This window comes from Hypanus sabinus, chromosome 6 (assembly GCF_030144855.1).
Source record: "Hypanus sabinus isolate sHypSab1 chromosome 6, sHypSab1.hap1, whole genome shotgun sequence".
NCBI classification, from domain to species: Eukaryota; Metazoa; Chordata; class Chondrichthyes; order Myliobatiformes; family Dasyatidae; genus Hypanus; species Hypanus sabinus.
In genome coordinates, this window is record NC_082711.1 from 93,577,559 (window position 1) to 93,593,357 (window position 15,799).

Consider the following 15,799-nt stretch of genomic DNA (forward strand, 5'->3'; position numbering starts at 1 on the left):
GTGACAACAGGCAGTTTCATTCACAAGTGTTAAGTGCTAGGTTCTTCTCTTCCCTCCTAAAGGCAGTACAGTCGGGAATGTAATAGTTATAGTCTTCAAGGACTTTGATATCCCATCCTCTAGTACAGCTTATGCAAGTGAATGTTGTATTTTGGCAAGGGTTGGCAAAATAACACTGAAAAATAAAATGAGAATACCTGGGCAAAATATATTCTAATAAAGCAAAAAAAAGTTTCTGAAATGACACAAAGATGTTGCCCAATAGCTAAAATTAATTCAGAATAGTTTGAAATGATTGCAAGAAATTTGAGCTGTTCATTTTTGAATAACTTTACCCCTATGCTCATGCCAGATGTTTCCATTCTTGAATTTGCATATGAACCTGTTTTGGATCCAACCTTAAAGTATTTGTAAAGCCCCCAAAGCTATTGTGCTGTTGAGTAAATGAATGGGGCCAAAGATTAGATTAAACAATTGGAAAGAATTAATACTTTAAAATAGCTCTCACTTTTTTGACATCTTTTTCCTGTGTAGCCATCTGGACACGAGCAGACATTATTTCTCATACAATGACCACCATTCTTGCAAGGAGGTGTGCAAATTGCTAAAGCAAGAAAAACAATAGTTTAAACATTGTTAAATATTGTGTATTTAAGTATAAACATATGTAATCAATTGTGGTTTTAAGCATCCCTTTAATAAATGTATAGCATTTATAAAGATGATCTTTGTACTGTAAATTCTGACTTCATTATTTCAGAGCATATAAATAAAACAAAGGGAGGTTTTGTATTGTATTTTTTTAAAATAACTATTCATCCAAAACACTGGATTAAAGTTAATTATCATTCTTTCTTCTAAGATAGGTCGAAATCCTAGAGCTTACTCAACGACATTGTTCAGGCGCCTTTACTGGTCGACCACAGCGGTGCAAGAATTTAGCTCGCTATTACCCTTGAGGACATTTGAATTTAACTGATAAATGCTGAGGTGACCACCTTTGCTCATATCCTGAGTAATAAATACTCAGAAGAATGATTTGGTTTTTAACCTTACCAATACATATCTTTTAGTGATATTATTTTAGAGCACTCAGTTCAACCTAGATGTATAGAAATATTGAAGAATGTTCTTGGGATGTCACCAGTTTATTCAACCTGAATTGTGGGGACTATAACATAGGAAGAAGCTTTGTCCATTTTCTTAGTTATGGCAAACAGGTTATGTTTTAGATGAGACAAATGATTCTTCAGAATCTTACATCTCTCTTACCCTTCTCAATCTTTCTGTCTGTATCTCTGGAGACAGAGTATCTCCTTCCATCTTTTACAAATTCACTGACTCTCACAGTTATCTTGACTGTACTTCTTCTACCGTGTAACTTGTATAAATCCTTCTCCCAACTCCTCGGTCTCCACTGCATCTGCTCTCAGGATAAGGGTTTCTATTCTTGATCATCTTTTTTCCTTTTGTCAAACACAACAGGTCAACTTTTTTTCCCAAATAAAAACAGGGCTTCCATTCCACTACCAACAATGCTGTCTATATCTCCTCCATTTCCCATACAGCTGCCCTTAATTCAACCTCCTGGTATCTGAACAGGGATATGGGTTCTCCTTGTCCTTACTTAATACCCCAAGAGCTTCCATATCCAGCACATTGTATCATATCCAACAGAATCCAACTATTATGTTCTGTAACTCTATAGCATAAAACTAATTGAAAGGAAACACAGAGCCAGGAATGCATGTCTTAGTTTCGTTTTTACTTCAAGCAAGGTGTGCACGTATGACAGAATGACATGATGACGTATGCCATTCATGTACTTTTAAAGAAACCCACGATTTATCATGTAAGCAACAAAGAACGCTTATATCAAACAATATAGTTAATATATAACACCTACCACTAGGCACATCTTATCATCCCTACTTTCCATAGGGATTTCTCTATGTGACTCTCGTCTCCTAGTCACTCCTCACCTATCTCCATCCTGGCACTTATTCCTGTGACTGTTGTAAGAGCTACATCTCCTCCCCCACCACCATTCAGGGTCCCAAGCAGTCCTTCCAGGTGAGGCAACACTTCACCTGTGAATGTATCGGGGTCATCTATGGTAACTGGTGCTCCCAGTGCAGCCTCCTCTACATTGGTGAGATCTAACACAGACTGTGGACTGCTTTATCAAGCTCCTTCGCTCTGACTGCCACAAAAGCCAGGATATCCCGATAGCTACACACTTCTAATCAGCTTCACATTCACATACCGGCAGGTCTGTCCTTGGCTTCCTCTTCTGCCAAAATGGGGCCCTACTCAGGTTGGAGAAGCAACACTTCTGTATGAGTAGCCATACAGAGCTGAATGTACAGACATTCTGTATGGGTAGCCTCTAACCTGATGGTATGAACATTGATCTCTCTAACTTCTGGTGATCACTCCCCCCATTCTCTCTTTTTCTATTCCCCATTCTGGTTATTGTCTCACCTTTCTCTTTTCCTCCCCACCCCCATGACCTACCTATAACCTCCCCATGGTTTCCTACTTCCTTTCCTCTAGTTTGTGGTCCACTGTCCTCTCCTATTACATTGCTCCTTCTTCAGCCCCTTACCTCTTCTACCTATCACCTCCCAGCTTCTTGCATCCTCTTCCTCCTCCCCCATCCACTTGGTCTCACCTATCATCCTCCCAGATAGTGCTCCTCGCCTCTCTTCACCTTATTTGGGCTTCGCCCCTTCCTTCCCAGTCCTGATGAAGGGTCTCTGCCTGAAATGTTGACTCTTTACTCCCTTTCATATATGCTGCCTGGCATGCTGAGTTCCAGCAATTTGTATGTGTTGTTCTAGGTTTTAGCTGAGATTATTTACAAATTATATGGACATAAAAATTAGCTACAAGATTCTAATGATAATTTAGGAAGGTAAATTGGACTATCTAAGATTTTGTTCTTTAATAGAGATTGATATGTGCCAATTTCCATTCAAGGTGTCATGTCAAAAAGATTGCTATAGTTTTCAATTCAATTCGAAGTTCAGTGTGTCACTGTCAAAGCCAGCATTTATTGTCTATCTCTACATGTCCTTGAGCAGCTGGTGAATCACCTTCATTTAATCATGGTACAACAACTGCAGATAAGGAATTTTTATTATTTTTAACCCAGCAATAATAAAAAAAATCAATATATTTCAAAATAAGGACATTGTGTAAACCGAAAGAAAAATTAGAGGTGATGACTTTCGTACAAGCTTGCAGCACTCATCCTTGTAAATTGCTGAGCTCAAGGAATTGGGAATTCCTCAGTGACCGCCCTTTACTATTCTGGAAAGAAATCTTTCAGGCCTAATGGATTTTTCTGAATAGTTCCTTTTTTTTTGCTCTAATTGCTGCTTAGCTTTCTCCTACGGTTAAAATAGTTTATAATTATCACGTGTCCTGATGTACACTGAAAATCTCATCTTGCACGCCATCCATACAGATAAGCTCATTGAAACTGTGCATTGAGATAGCACGAAGGAAAAAAAGCAGTGCAGAATAAAGTGTAACAGGTACAGAAAAAATACAGTGCAGTTAGACAGTAAGATGCAAGGTCACAACATGGTAGATTGTGAGGTTAAGTATCCATCTGATCATACCACGGAATCGTTCAATATAACAGCTGAATGGAAACAGTCTTTAATCCTGATGCCAGATGCTTTCAGGCTTTTTAATCTTCTGCTCAATGGGAGGGAGGAGAAGGGAGAATGTCTGCGGTGGTGGAATCCTTGGTTACGATGGATGATTGATGAAGGCATTGAGAAGCATTGATGGAGTCCTTGGAGGGGAGGCTGGCTCCTAAGATGTGCTGAGTTCACTGTTCTCTGAAGTTTCTTGCAGTCATGGGCAGAGCAGTTGCACACCACACCATGATGCATCTGGTCAATTGTTACAAAGAAAACCTACAGCACAATACAGGCTATTCAACCCTCAAAGCTGTGCTGAACATGTCCCTAACTTAGAACTACCTAGGCTTTACCCATAGCCCTCTATTTTTCTAAGCTCCATATACCCATTCAGGAGCCTCTTAAAAGACCCTAGAGTTTCCGCCTCCGGCAGCCAATTCCAGGCACTCACCACTCTGCTTAAAAAATTTAACCCTGACATCTCCTCTATAACTACTTCCAAGTACCTTAAAACTATGCCCTCTCGGGCTAGCCAATTCATCCCTGGGGAAAAGCCTCTGACTATGCACACCATCAATGCCTCTCATTAACTTGTACACCTCTATTAGGTCACCTCTCATCCTCTGTCCCTCCAAGTAGAAAAGGCTGAGTTCACTCAACCTATTCTCATAAGTCATGCTCCCCAATCCAGGCAACATCCTTGTAAATCTCCTCTGCACCCTGTCTATGGCTTCCACATCCTTCCTGTAGTGAGGCAACCAGAATTGAACCCAGTACTCCAAGTGGAGTCTGACCAGGATCCTATATAGCTGCAACATTACCTCTCGGCTATTAAACTCAATCGCACGATTGATTAAGGCCAATGGACCGTATGCCTTCTTAACCACAGATTCAACCCGTGTAGCAACTTTGAGTGTCCTATGGATTCAGACCCCAAGATCCCTCTGATCCTCCACATTGCCAAGAGTCTTACCATTAATGCTCTAATCTTCCATCATATTTGACCTACCAAACTAAACCACCTTACATTTATCTGAGTTGAACTCCATCTGCCACTTCTCAGCCCAGCTTTGCATCATATCAATGTCCCGTTGTAACCTCTGACAGCCCTCCACACTACCCACAACACCCACAACCTTTGTGTCATCAACATATTTACTAACCCATTCCTCCACTTCCTCATCCAGGTCATTTATAAAAATCATGAAGAGTAGGGGTCCCAGAATAGATCTTTGAGGCACACCACTGGTCATCAGCCTCCATGCAGAATATGACCTGTCTACAACCACTCTTTGCCTTTTGTGCGCAACCCAGTTCTGGACACACAAAGCAATGTCCCCTTGGATCCCATGCCGCCTTACTTTCTCAATGAGCCTTGCATGGGGTACCTTATCAAATGCCTCGCTGAAATCCATATACACTACATGTACGGCTCTATCTCCATCAATGTGTTTAGTCACAAGCTCAAAAAATTCAATCAGGCGCGTAAGGCACAACCTAACTTTGACAAAGCCATGCTGACTATTCTTAATCATATTATGTTTCTCCAAATGTTCACAAATCCTGCCTCTCAGTATCTTCTCCATCAACTTACCAACCATTGAGGTAAGACTCACTGGCCTATAATTTCCTGGGCTATCTCTACTCCCTTTCTTGAATAAGGAAACAACATCCGCAACCCTTCAATCCTCTGGAACCTCTCCCGTCCCCACTGATGATGCAAAGCAGAGGCTCAGCAATCTCCTCCCTCGCTTCCCATTGTAGCATGGGGTACATCCCATCTGGTCCTGGTGACTTATCCAACTTGATGTTTTCCAAAAGCTCCAGCACATCCTCTTTCTTAATATCTACATCCTCAAGCTTTTCAGTCCACTGCAAGTCATCCCTACAATTGCCAAGATACTTTTCCTCAGTGAATATTGAAGCAAAGTACTCACTAAGTGCCTCTGCAGCTTCCTCCGGTTTCATACACACTTTTCCATTGTCATACTTGATTGGTCCTATTCTCTCATGTCTTATCCTCTTGCTCTTCACATACTTGTAGAATACCTGGGGGTTTTCCTTAATCCTGTCCACCAAGGCCTTCTCATGGCCCCTTCCAGCTCTCCTAATTTCACTCTTAAGCTCCTTCCTGCTAGCGTTATAATCTTCTAGATTCATATCATTTCCTAGTTTTGTAAACCTTTCGTAAGTTCTTCTTGACTAGATTTACAACAGCCTTTGTGCACCACATATCTTGTAGCCCGTCATCCTTTCCAATACTCATTGGAATGTACCTACTCAGAACTTCACGCTAATACCCCCTGAACATCTGCCACATTTCTTCCATACATTTCCCTGAGAACATCTGTTTCCAATTTTTGCTTCCAAGTTCCTGCCTGATAGCCTCATAGTTCCTCTTACTCCAATTAAATGTTTCCCTAACTTGTCTGTTCCTATTCCTCTCCAATGCTAAGGTAAAGGAGATAGAATTATGATTCCAAAATGTTCTCCCATTGAGAGACCTGACACCTGACCAGGTTCACTTCCCAATACCAGATCAAGTACAGCCTCTCCTCTTGTAGGCTTATCTACATATTGTGTTAAGAAACCTTCCTGAACCCACCCATCTACACCCCTCACTCTAGGGAGATGTCAATCAATATTTGTGAAATTAAAATCTCCCACCACAGCAACCCTTGTATTGTTACTCCTTTCCAGAATCTGCTTCCCCATCTGCTCCTCGATTTCCCTGATACTATTAGGTGGTTTATAAAAAAACACCCAGTAGAGTTATTGACCCCTTCCTATTCTTACTTCCACCCACAGAGACTTCATTGACAATTGCTCTATGACTTCTTCCTTTTCTGCAGCCGAGACACTATCTCTGATCAACAGTGCCACACCCCCACCTCTTTTGCCTCCCTCCCTGTCCTTTCTGAAACATCTAAAGCCTGGCACTTGAAGTAGCCATTCCTGCCCCTGCAACATCCAAGTCTCTGTAATGGCCACAACATCATAGCTCCAAATGCTGATCTACGCTCTAAACTCATCCGCTTTATTCATAATACTCCTCGTACTAAAATAGACACACCTCAAACCATCGGACCGAGTGAGTCCCTTCTCTATCACCTGCCTATCCTCTCTTTTGCACTGTCTCCAAACTTTCTCTATTTGTGAGCCAGCCTCCCTTAATGTTCTTAATCATCAGCAAAATAGTGCAAATAGCTGTCCAGAATGACAACAACTGTTTCTTACTCACCAAATACTCACATCCCATTTGGGCTCTGAACTTAATTATAGCCTTAGCCCTAAGAATTAAGTTTCATAGATGAACGGTAGGATTTGACTCAGTGAAGCACTGAGGGTCCCCAGTAAAAGTGAAGTGAACTTAAAGCAAAATAGCAAAAAGTCTTCACTAGCAGGAATTATTTTTAGTATTAAGGTACATAGTTAGGGACAATTATGTAAGCGTTAGAACATCTCCTCAAGAGTTCTTCAGGGCAGATTACAGCTGCTTCATTATTGAAGTTTAGTCACCCAGAGGAGGCGCTGTTTGCTGATTAATACTGGGCTCATTTCCATCCATTACACTTTAGATAATGATGCCATCAGTATCCATCAGCAAAACATTCTGTTAAGTGGTAAGTAATGATCAAACACCAGTACCAGCAGGAAGCATCTTCAATCAGAGATTCTAATAACATTGATGTTGACTTGCACCACCATCATTCATCTCCCACTTATGATATGAAATTTAACTAAACTGGTCATTTCACAACTCCACGGACCAGGTTTGATCATGATCTTGGGTTCCAAATGTGTTGGGTTTGCACTTTCTTCATATTACTATGTAGGTTGCTGTTTCCTCTTGTGTCCCAAAAATGCATTGGTAGGATCATTGGTTTCTGTAAGTTACTCCATAGTATAGTTAAGTGACAAAACAAACAAAAGAGGACTTGATAGGCACAGGAAAGAAAATAAGTTGCAATGGTATATATTGTGTATTTAGTATTTCAGTAATATTTGTGTAATATTTTAAATATTGTTTGATTACGCATTCTTGTTTGCTTAAATAATTCACTCTGGGTTACGTGTAAAAATCCATGAACTGCATACGTCATGTTGTTACCACGTGATACATGCACCCCTCACTTACAGTAAAAAAAAACAGAGATGGATCCACATTTCCAGCTCTCTTGTTTTTCTTCCAATAAGTTTAATGTTCTGAAGTTACAAAGCATAACTCTGGTGATAAAGTATTTTTAAAATGCACCCAAGATGGCTACAGACATGCCTCAGTGAGATGTTCAAACTAAAAAAAAGCAAAAGCACTGTGAGAAACAGAGTAAAAATATGTCGCCCACCACACGAGTTCTTTAAAAAAAACAGTAAATGAAAAAATTCACGGGGTCATAACGTGTGAGTACCAGGTGATAATAATCATAAAAAAGAGCAGAAGTGGCTGGCTACATCAGAAAGATAGTCATATTTGATGGCTCAATGGATAACTGGCTCATGTATACTGAGCCATTTCAGCAGTACTTTGAAGCAAATAAAAAAGCCAATGAAAAATGAATACCGATTTTGCTGAATGTATTGGGTTTAAAGGCATACAATTTGCTTCAAAGTTTAACTGCTCCAACCAAACCAGCAAAAATGAGCTTTGCTGGTATTGTGAAATGCAGGAACATTTAGAACCGAAGCCATTTTTGATTGCAGAATGCTTTCATTTTCACAAGCAAATCAAAAGGAATCCATTTTAGCACATGTGGCTGAATTGAGGAAATTGCCTCAGCATTGTTAGTTCAGTAGTGGGTTAAATGGTGCACTGAGAGATTACTTAATTAGTTGAATTTTACAAAAGTGCATTTAAAAAAATGCTAACTGGAGTACAACTTGTATTTTAAAGAGCAGTTAAAATAGCTGGTTCAATGGAAACAGCAGACAGAGATGCATTTGAGTTGCAGTCAGGAATGAAAGAGAACATAAACAAAATTGCAGCATCTAAACAGAGACTAGCCTGGCCGAACAAATTGGGTTACCATTGTGGCAGGGGCTCACAAACACCAGACCAATGCAGGTTTAAAGGTGAAACATAGAAAATACAACAAAGAAGGGCACATACAAAGAGCACAATGAAGAGTAAAAGATAAAAGTCAAGTTGCATCTTTAAAAACAGAACTAATCTGTGCATGAAAAATCTGATAATGAGCATTGCACAGATTGTATAGCCTTGGATTTACAACTTGAAGACTAACAAGTAACATGCTTTACGCCAGAAATAGACACCAAATTAATTAAAATGGAATTGGACACTGGCTCAGCTGTTTCAGTCAATTCACAAAATGAGTTTGAACAGGATTTCAAAGATCCTAAATCGAAGCCTGTAAATATTCAACCAAATGAAGGAGAAAGTGAGACAACTACAATTTGATTGGAGATCCATTCACCTCTTGCATGCCACATCACCTGCAATAAATTCAACTGAAAGCAAGTTAACGGTACTGGATGGTGTGACAACAGTCTGAATACTGTACAACTGTACACTGTGAACTGCTGCCCAACAGAGGATGGTGTTGGTACCAACCTTTCTGCCTCTGGTGGGAAGGATTACAGGACCAAGGAAGGTTCATGCTGCTCAGATGAACAATTAAAGTATTGAAAGCAGTGGTCTGACTACAACAGTTTTTGTAGGTAGTATATCTGAGAAAGCTACTGATATGATAATCAGGTAGCTACTTGTGACATGTGGCTTGGTGTTAAGCTGGAAAAGGGCTCAAGGGGCTTCAGGCAAGTTGCAAGCATTCAGTGTTTGTGAATATAAAGAGCCAGAATCTACTCTGCGTGCATTAAGGTTATTGCATGATCTTCAAGTGGGAGACATAAAGCTGCTTATAAAAGTAAATGCAAAGACCAAAGGCTAGCTGAATGAATGGAAGGCAAAAAGGAGTCGATGAGATATAAAAACAGAAGATTCATTGGATGACATTGTGGATGAAGAAACCAAGAAGAAAGATTAGATTGTAAAGCGAGCAATAGAAGGATTAGTAAAAGAATACTCCAGTGAACTAAATGTACCTTCCCAAGATCCAGATACAAAAACTAGAAGAAAAAGGAAGAAGAAAGATGGCTACTACTGTTGGAACAACTTCCTGCATCTCAGAGTCAACTCCTACCATCACCACAGAGCAGATCCCGGAAGGTGAGATTGTTTCACAGCCACAAGTCTCACCTGCCAATCAGAGTGTTCCCCCTTGTCAGGATAGACATTATCCCACAAAAGTAAGAAATCCTTCACTGGGATCAAATCTTTGGGCCTGAATGGGACAATTTAAAAATTTACTATGCTGTGGATGTCTGTATATAGTAGTTGTATTATATAGTATACTGTGTATATAACTGAGATGCATTCTTCATTGAGTTGGAACTTAAAGCTAAGCAGGGAGGAATGCTATTTACTATTTCAATAATATTTTAGTAATATTGTAAATACTGTTTGATTAGCCATTTTTGTCCACTTAAATAATTCATTGCAGGTTATATGTAAAAATACATGAATAGCATACATCAGGACACTACCATATGATATGTGTGTGCCTCACTTAAAGAACAGAGTTAGACTCGCACTCCCGGCTCTCTTGTTTTTCTTCCAGTAAGTTTAATGTTTTGAAGTTACAAACCTAACAGTATAGATAAATAAGGACTAGAGACTGGCACTGATATGATTCTCTGCTGAATGACTTCCTGTGCTGTAATAAATAAACTAATTAAAGTAGCTACACCAGCAGATCAGAAGATGGGTATTCTTTGGCAAGTGATTCAACTCCTAACACACTAATGCTTTCTGCTAGTTTCCAGGCAAAAATCAAGACCACAATGATATTCTTTCTAATCATATGGATATGTTCAAATCCAACGCTATGAAACTGATCTACCCCCTAAATATTTGCTCTATCACCATCATACTGTATAAATGGTTCTTAGTAATGTCACCAAAATCGGGTATCTGTATCAACTAAGACAATCCAGACATAGACTATTTTATAAATGGGGAGCGAATAAGGTACAAAGGGACTTGGGAGTTCTCAAGCAGGATTCCCGAAAGGTTAGCTTGCACCTCAAGTTGGTGGCAAGGAAGGCAAATGCAGTGTTAGCATTCATTTTAAGGAGACTAGAATATAAAGCAAAAATGTAATGCTTAGGCTTCACTTGAAGTATTGTGATCTGTTTTGGGCCTATTATAGAAACATAGAAAACCTACAGCACAATACAGGCCCTTCAGCCCACAAAGTTGTGCCGAACATGTACTTACTTTAGAAATTACCTAGGGTTACACATAACCCTTTATTTATCTAAGAACTTACATGATGGTGTGCACAAGGGGTTCACTAGAATGATTTTGGAATGAAAGGGTTAATGTATGAGGAGTGTTTAATGGCTCTGGGCCTGTACTTACTGTAATTTAGAAGAATGAGAGCAGATCTCATTAAAACCCATCACATTTTGAAAGGCCTAAACAGAGTGGATGTTCCCTATATTGGGGGAGTCTAGGACCAGAGAGCATAGCCTCAAGGTAGAAGGATGTCCATACAACAATAAGCTATAGGAACAGAATTTGTCCATTTGGCCCATTGAGTCTGCTCTGCCAATTCATCATGGCTGATCCAGTATTCCTTTCAGCCCTGATCTACTGTCTTTCCTCAAAATCCATTCAAGCCCTGACCAATCAAGAATTGATCAATCTCTGTCTTAAGTGTACATAAAGAATTGGCCTCCACAGCTGCCTGGAGCAATGAATTGCACAGATTCACTACTCTCTGGCTAATGAAATTTCTCCTCATCTCCATTCTAAAAGGACGTATCTCTATTCTGAGGCTGTGTCCTCTGATCTTAGACTTTCCCATCATAGAAACATCCACTCTATGCCTGCTCTATTAAGGCTTCTCCATTCAAAAGGTTTAAATTAGGTCACCCCTCATTCTTCTGAATTCCAGTGAATACAGGCCCAGAGGCATCAAATGCTCTTCATATGACAAGTGATTCAATCCTGGAATCATTTTCGTGAACCACCTTTGAACTCCCTTCATTTACAGCACATCCTTTCTAAGGTAAGGGCCCAAACCCACATACAATACTCTAAATGAGTCCTCACCAGTGCTTTATAAAGTTTCAGCATTATAACTTTGCTTTTATATTCTAGTCCTCTTGAAGTGAATGCTGACATCACATTTGCCTTCCGCACCACAGACTCAACCTGCAAATTAATTTAGAGAATCCTGCGCAGGGACTCCTAAGTCCCTTTGCACCTCAGTATTTTGTATTTTCAGTTCAGTTCAGTTCAGTTTCAGTTTATTGTCATTTGGAAACCACAAATGCAATGACATTAAAAAATGAGACAATGTTCTCCAGAATGATATCACAAAAACACATGGCAAAACAGAATACACCAGAAAATCCACATAAGGTTTGGTAATCCCCAAATCCAGAGTCCGGAGAGGCTGCTGTGAATTAATATTGCGCTACCATCTTAGCACGTTCTCTGGAAAGGAGCTCCAAATCCACCAGACAAAACAAGACTACCCAGACACACCAAATCAAGAGACCAACTCTACCATCCAACAAACCAAAAACTAAAGCTACAAGACCTACACAAAACCACATAGTTACATATAGTTATAGTTAACATATAATTACAACAGTACAGACAATAGCATAATTGATTAAAAAAAACAGACCATGGGCACAGTAAAAATAGTCCAAAGATGTTAAAAGACTATAAGTTCGAAAAAAGCCACCACACAGTTTCTACAAGTCCTCAGGGTCCTGATAGACTCGTCATCCCAAGGAGGCGGCAGAAGGGAGTACCCCACTATTGACTTCCACTGTGCCGGACTCAGCCTTGCAGACGCAGCACGCGGTGAAAGCACCCCAACCGCAGCGGACTCCGAGTCCGTTGAACCTCCGAGCCTCCAACCATCCCCTCCGGCGCAGCCTCTCTGAGCACCATCCTCTGCTGAGCACTCTATGATGCCCCCGCCAAAGGACACTGGCAACATGACCCTGAGGTCTGGGGGCCTGTTATTTCATTTCTTTCATTTCTCTCCATTTAGAAAGTAGTCAACCGTTTTGAAGTGCATGACCATAGACTTCACATCACTGTATTCCATCTGCCATTTCTTTGCCCATTCTCCTAATCTTCCTAAATCATTCTATAGCCTCTTTACTTCCTCAAAACTACCTGCCCCTCCACCTACCTTCATATCATAGGAAATTTTGCAACAAAGCCATCAATTCCATCATCTAAATCATTGACATATAACGTAAAAAGAATCAGTCCCAACACAGACCCCCTGTGGAACACCACTAGTCTCCGGTAGGCAGACAGAAAAGGCTCCCTTTACTCCTGCCAATCAGCTATTGCTTTCTCCATGCTAGAATCTTTCCTGTAATAACATGGGCTCATAATTTGTTAAGCAGCCCCATATGCGGCACCTTGTCAAAGGCCTTCTGAAAATCCAATTACACAACGTCAACTGATTATCCTTTGTCTATCCTGCTTGTTATTTATTCAAAGGATTCCTATAGAGCTGTCAGACACAATTTTCCCTTGAGGAAACTATGCTGACTACAGCCTATTTTATCATGTGCCTCCAAGTACCCTGAGACCTCATCCTCAGCTATGGACTCCAACATTTTCTCAAACACTGAGGTCTGACTAACTGGGCTATAGTTTCCTTCCTTCTGCCTTTCCCTCTTCTTGAAGAGTGGAGTGACATTTGCAACTTTCCATTCTTCCAAAATCATTCCAGACTCTTGTGATTCTAGAAAACCATTACTAATGCCTCCACAATCTCTTCAGCTACCTCTTTCAAAGCTCTGTGGTCACTCCATCAGATCCAGGTGAAGTAGCTACCTTTCAGTTTTCCAATAACCTTCTCGCTAGTTATGGTAATTCCACACAATTTTTAGCCAGAGGCTGGTGAATTCATTGCCACAGACTGCTGAGGAGGTCAAGTCATTGGGTACATTTAAGGTGGAGATAGTTAGGTTCTTGATTAGTAAGGGAATCAAAGGTTACAGGGAGAAGGCAGCAAAATGGGGTTTGGAGGGTTAATAAATCAGCCATGATGGAATGGTGGACCGTACTCGATGGGCTGGACCACCCAATTTTGCTCCTATGTCTTGTGGACTAGCTGCTGCACTAGATCACCATCTCCTGCAAGTTCTTCTGTAAACCCCATACCAATCTTACTAGGAAGTATATCGCCATTCTTCAGCATTGCCAAGTCCATATGCAACAACACTGCAAAAGAAACTACAGCAAAAACAGAACAGCAAAACAGAAACTGCAATAGTTTAAAAAATATATATACAGTATATCCTTTCAAAATTTTCATACATTTAAAATGGTATATTACTTTATTTCCCTGGTTTTGTGGCACTTGAATCTATCCCCTCAAATATAATGAAGGATGAACAATAAATGAAAACACGAGGAAATCTTCAGATGCTGGAAATTCAAGTGACACACACAAAATACTGGTGGAATGCAGCAGGCCAGGCAGCATCTATAGGAAGAATTACAGTCGACGTTTTGGGCCGAGTCCTGGGTCTCAGCCCAAAGTGTTGACTGTACTTCTTCCTATAGATGCTGCCTGGCCTGCTGCATTCCACCAGCATTTTGTGTGTGTTGCATGAACAATAAATGCTGGCCTTGCTACATTCTGCAGATAAATTAACAAATATGGTTCAGGCTGTCTTTAGCATGAAGACTCCACCACTCTACACCAGATGGTCAAACAGAGGGGTTAATTGATTTGTTAATACATTTATTTTTCCAAAATCCATCATGATATGCCCATTTTAAGCACATATCCTGCTGCTCTAAGCTAAAATGTAGTGTAGTGGCAGAAGTTTAACATGACAAAGGCATCTAATAGTCAATTACATGAAGTTGTGTTTTGGCCCCGAATGACCAAGAATAACATATTTACTTTCCTTAAATGATGTTGGGAAATACAGCCCTTTTCATGCAGTTTTGTGGTCATGGTTATTGATTCTACTTTTTTATCCTAGCTTCATGCAATTAGTCAAATTTAAATGTCCCAGCTGCCATAGTGGGATTTGAAACATTTGGATCATTAGCCCAAAAATATGGTGCTATTAGCAGATTTACATAAGCATTATGTTACAACAGCCCTTTTATATGAAAACATAGCTAATGACAAAATATGCCTTCATTGCTTTGAACTCAGCTTTGGAAATCTAATCACAGATGCAAATACTTGTTTTACTTTTGGGCAGAATTTCTTTGTTTGCACTTAATAATTCTTGGTCTGTTAACTAAGTTATTGACATTTTTGTCCAGTTTAGATGTACGTGCACTCATCTCATCTCCTTTTCACACTTAACAGAAGAAACAGTTAGGTTGTGTATTATAGATTAGTGAAGTATAATGCCCTGTTATGATTTCAATTGCTATGCTGCAGGTATTTCATTTTATCAGTTTTCTGCCAAAGCAGAGTGTTCAGCTGGGAGAATGTTTTGGTTTCGGTGAAAGATAAGAAGCCCTGCAGTTCAACTTAGGAATGTTGTGTCAGGCAATAGGGTTGTTGGGATCTGGAGAAAGTGGGGTGGAGAGAGATTTGTGATGATCAGTAATCTGGTTTAGGTCCTTTCTGGTGGGAGCTGTGGAGCAGGATAAAAGGGAAGATGCCGCAGAATGCTATGGGAAGGAGAGACCCTGTTTCAAGAAGTGCTTGGTGGAAATGAATGGCTCCAAGGAGGATGGTCAATGGGAGTAGAGAGTGAGGGGAGAGAGGGAGGGGGGGTGAGGGGCAGCGAGTGGGAAATTATTTGAGATTGACTTTGATAGAAGTTCAGACTGTGGCAAGTGCTTTCACGCAGAATGTGGGCTTGGTGCCATGAGTGACAGTTATACCCAGCTATGGAAGAGATGTGCTCCTCCGGTCATGCGTACATTTAGACTGTTCTAATTGTAATGGGTCCTTTTATATTTTTTTCCATTCTTTTCTTTCTTTTAATAACTGCTTGAAAAAGCTGAAATTGGTAAATATATGTTCTTTATAATTGTATGCAATGTATGATCTGTTACTTTGTGCTGACTGATAATTATGTGTGGGCATATTTACACAGTATTC

At 40.2% G+C, this 15,799-nt stretch overlaps 1 protein-coding gene across 1 annotated transcript in view; it reads right to left on the reverse strand.

Annotated features, from left to right (window-relative positions):
• The window catches only part of vwde (von Willebrand factor D and EGF domains), a 230,007-nt gene that overhangs the window by 12,960 nt on the left and 201,248 nt on the right, over positions 1-15,799 (reverse strand). Inside the window, exon 28 of the mRNA XM_059972621.1 lies at positions 509-604. Coding sequence (XP_059828604.1) covers positions 509-604 — 96 coding nt within the window. The remainder of the gene's footprint in view (positions 1-508; positions 605-15,799) is intronic.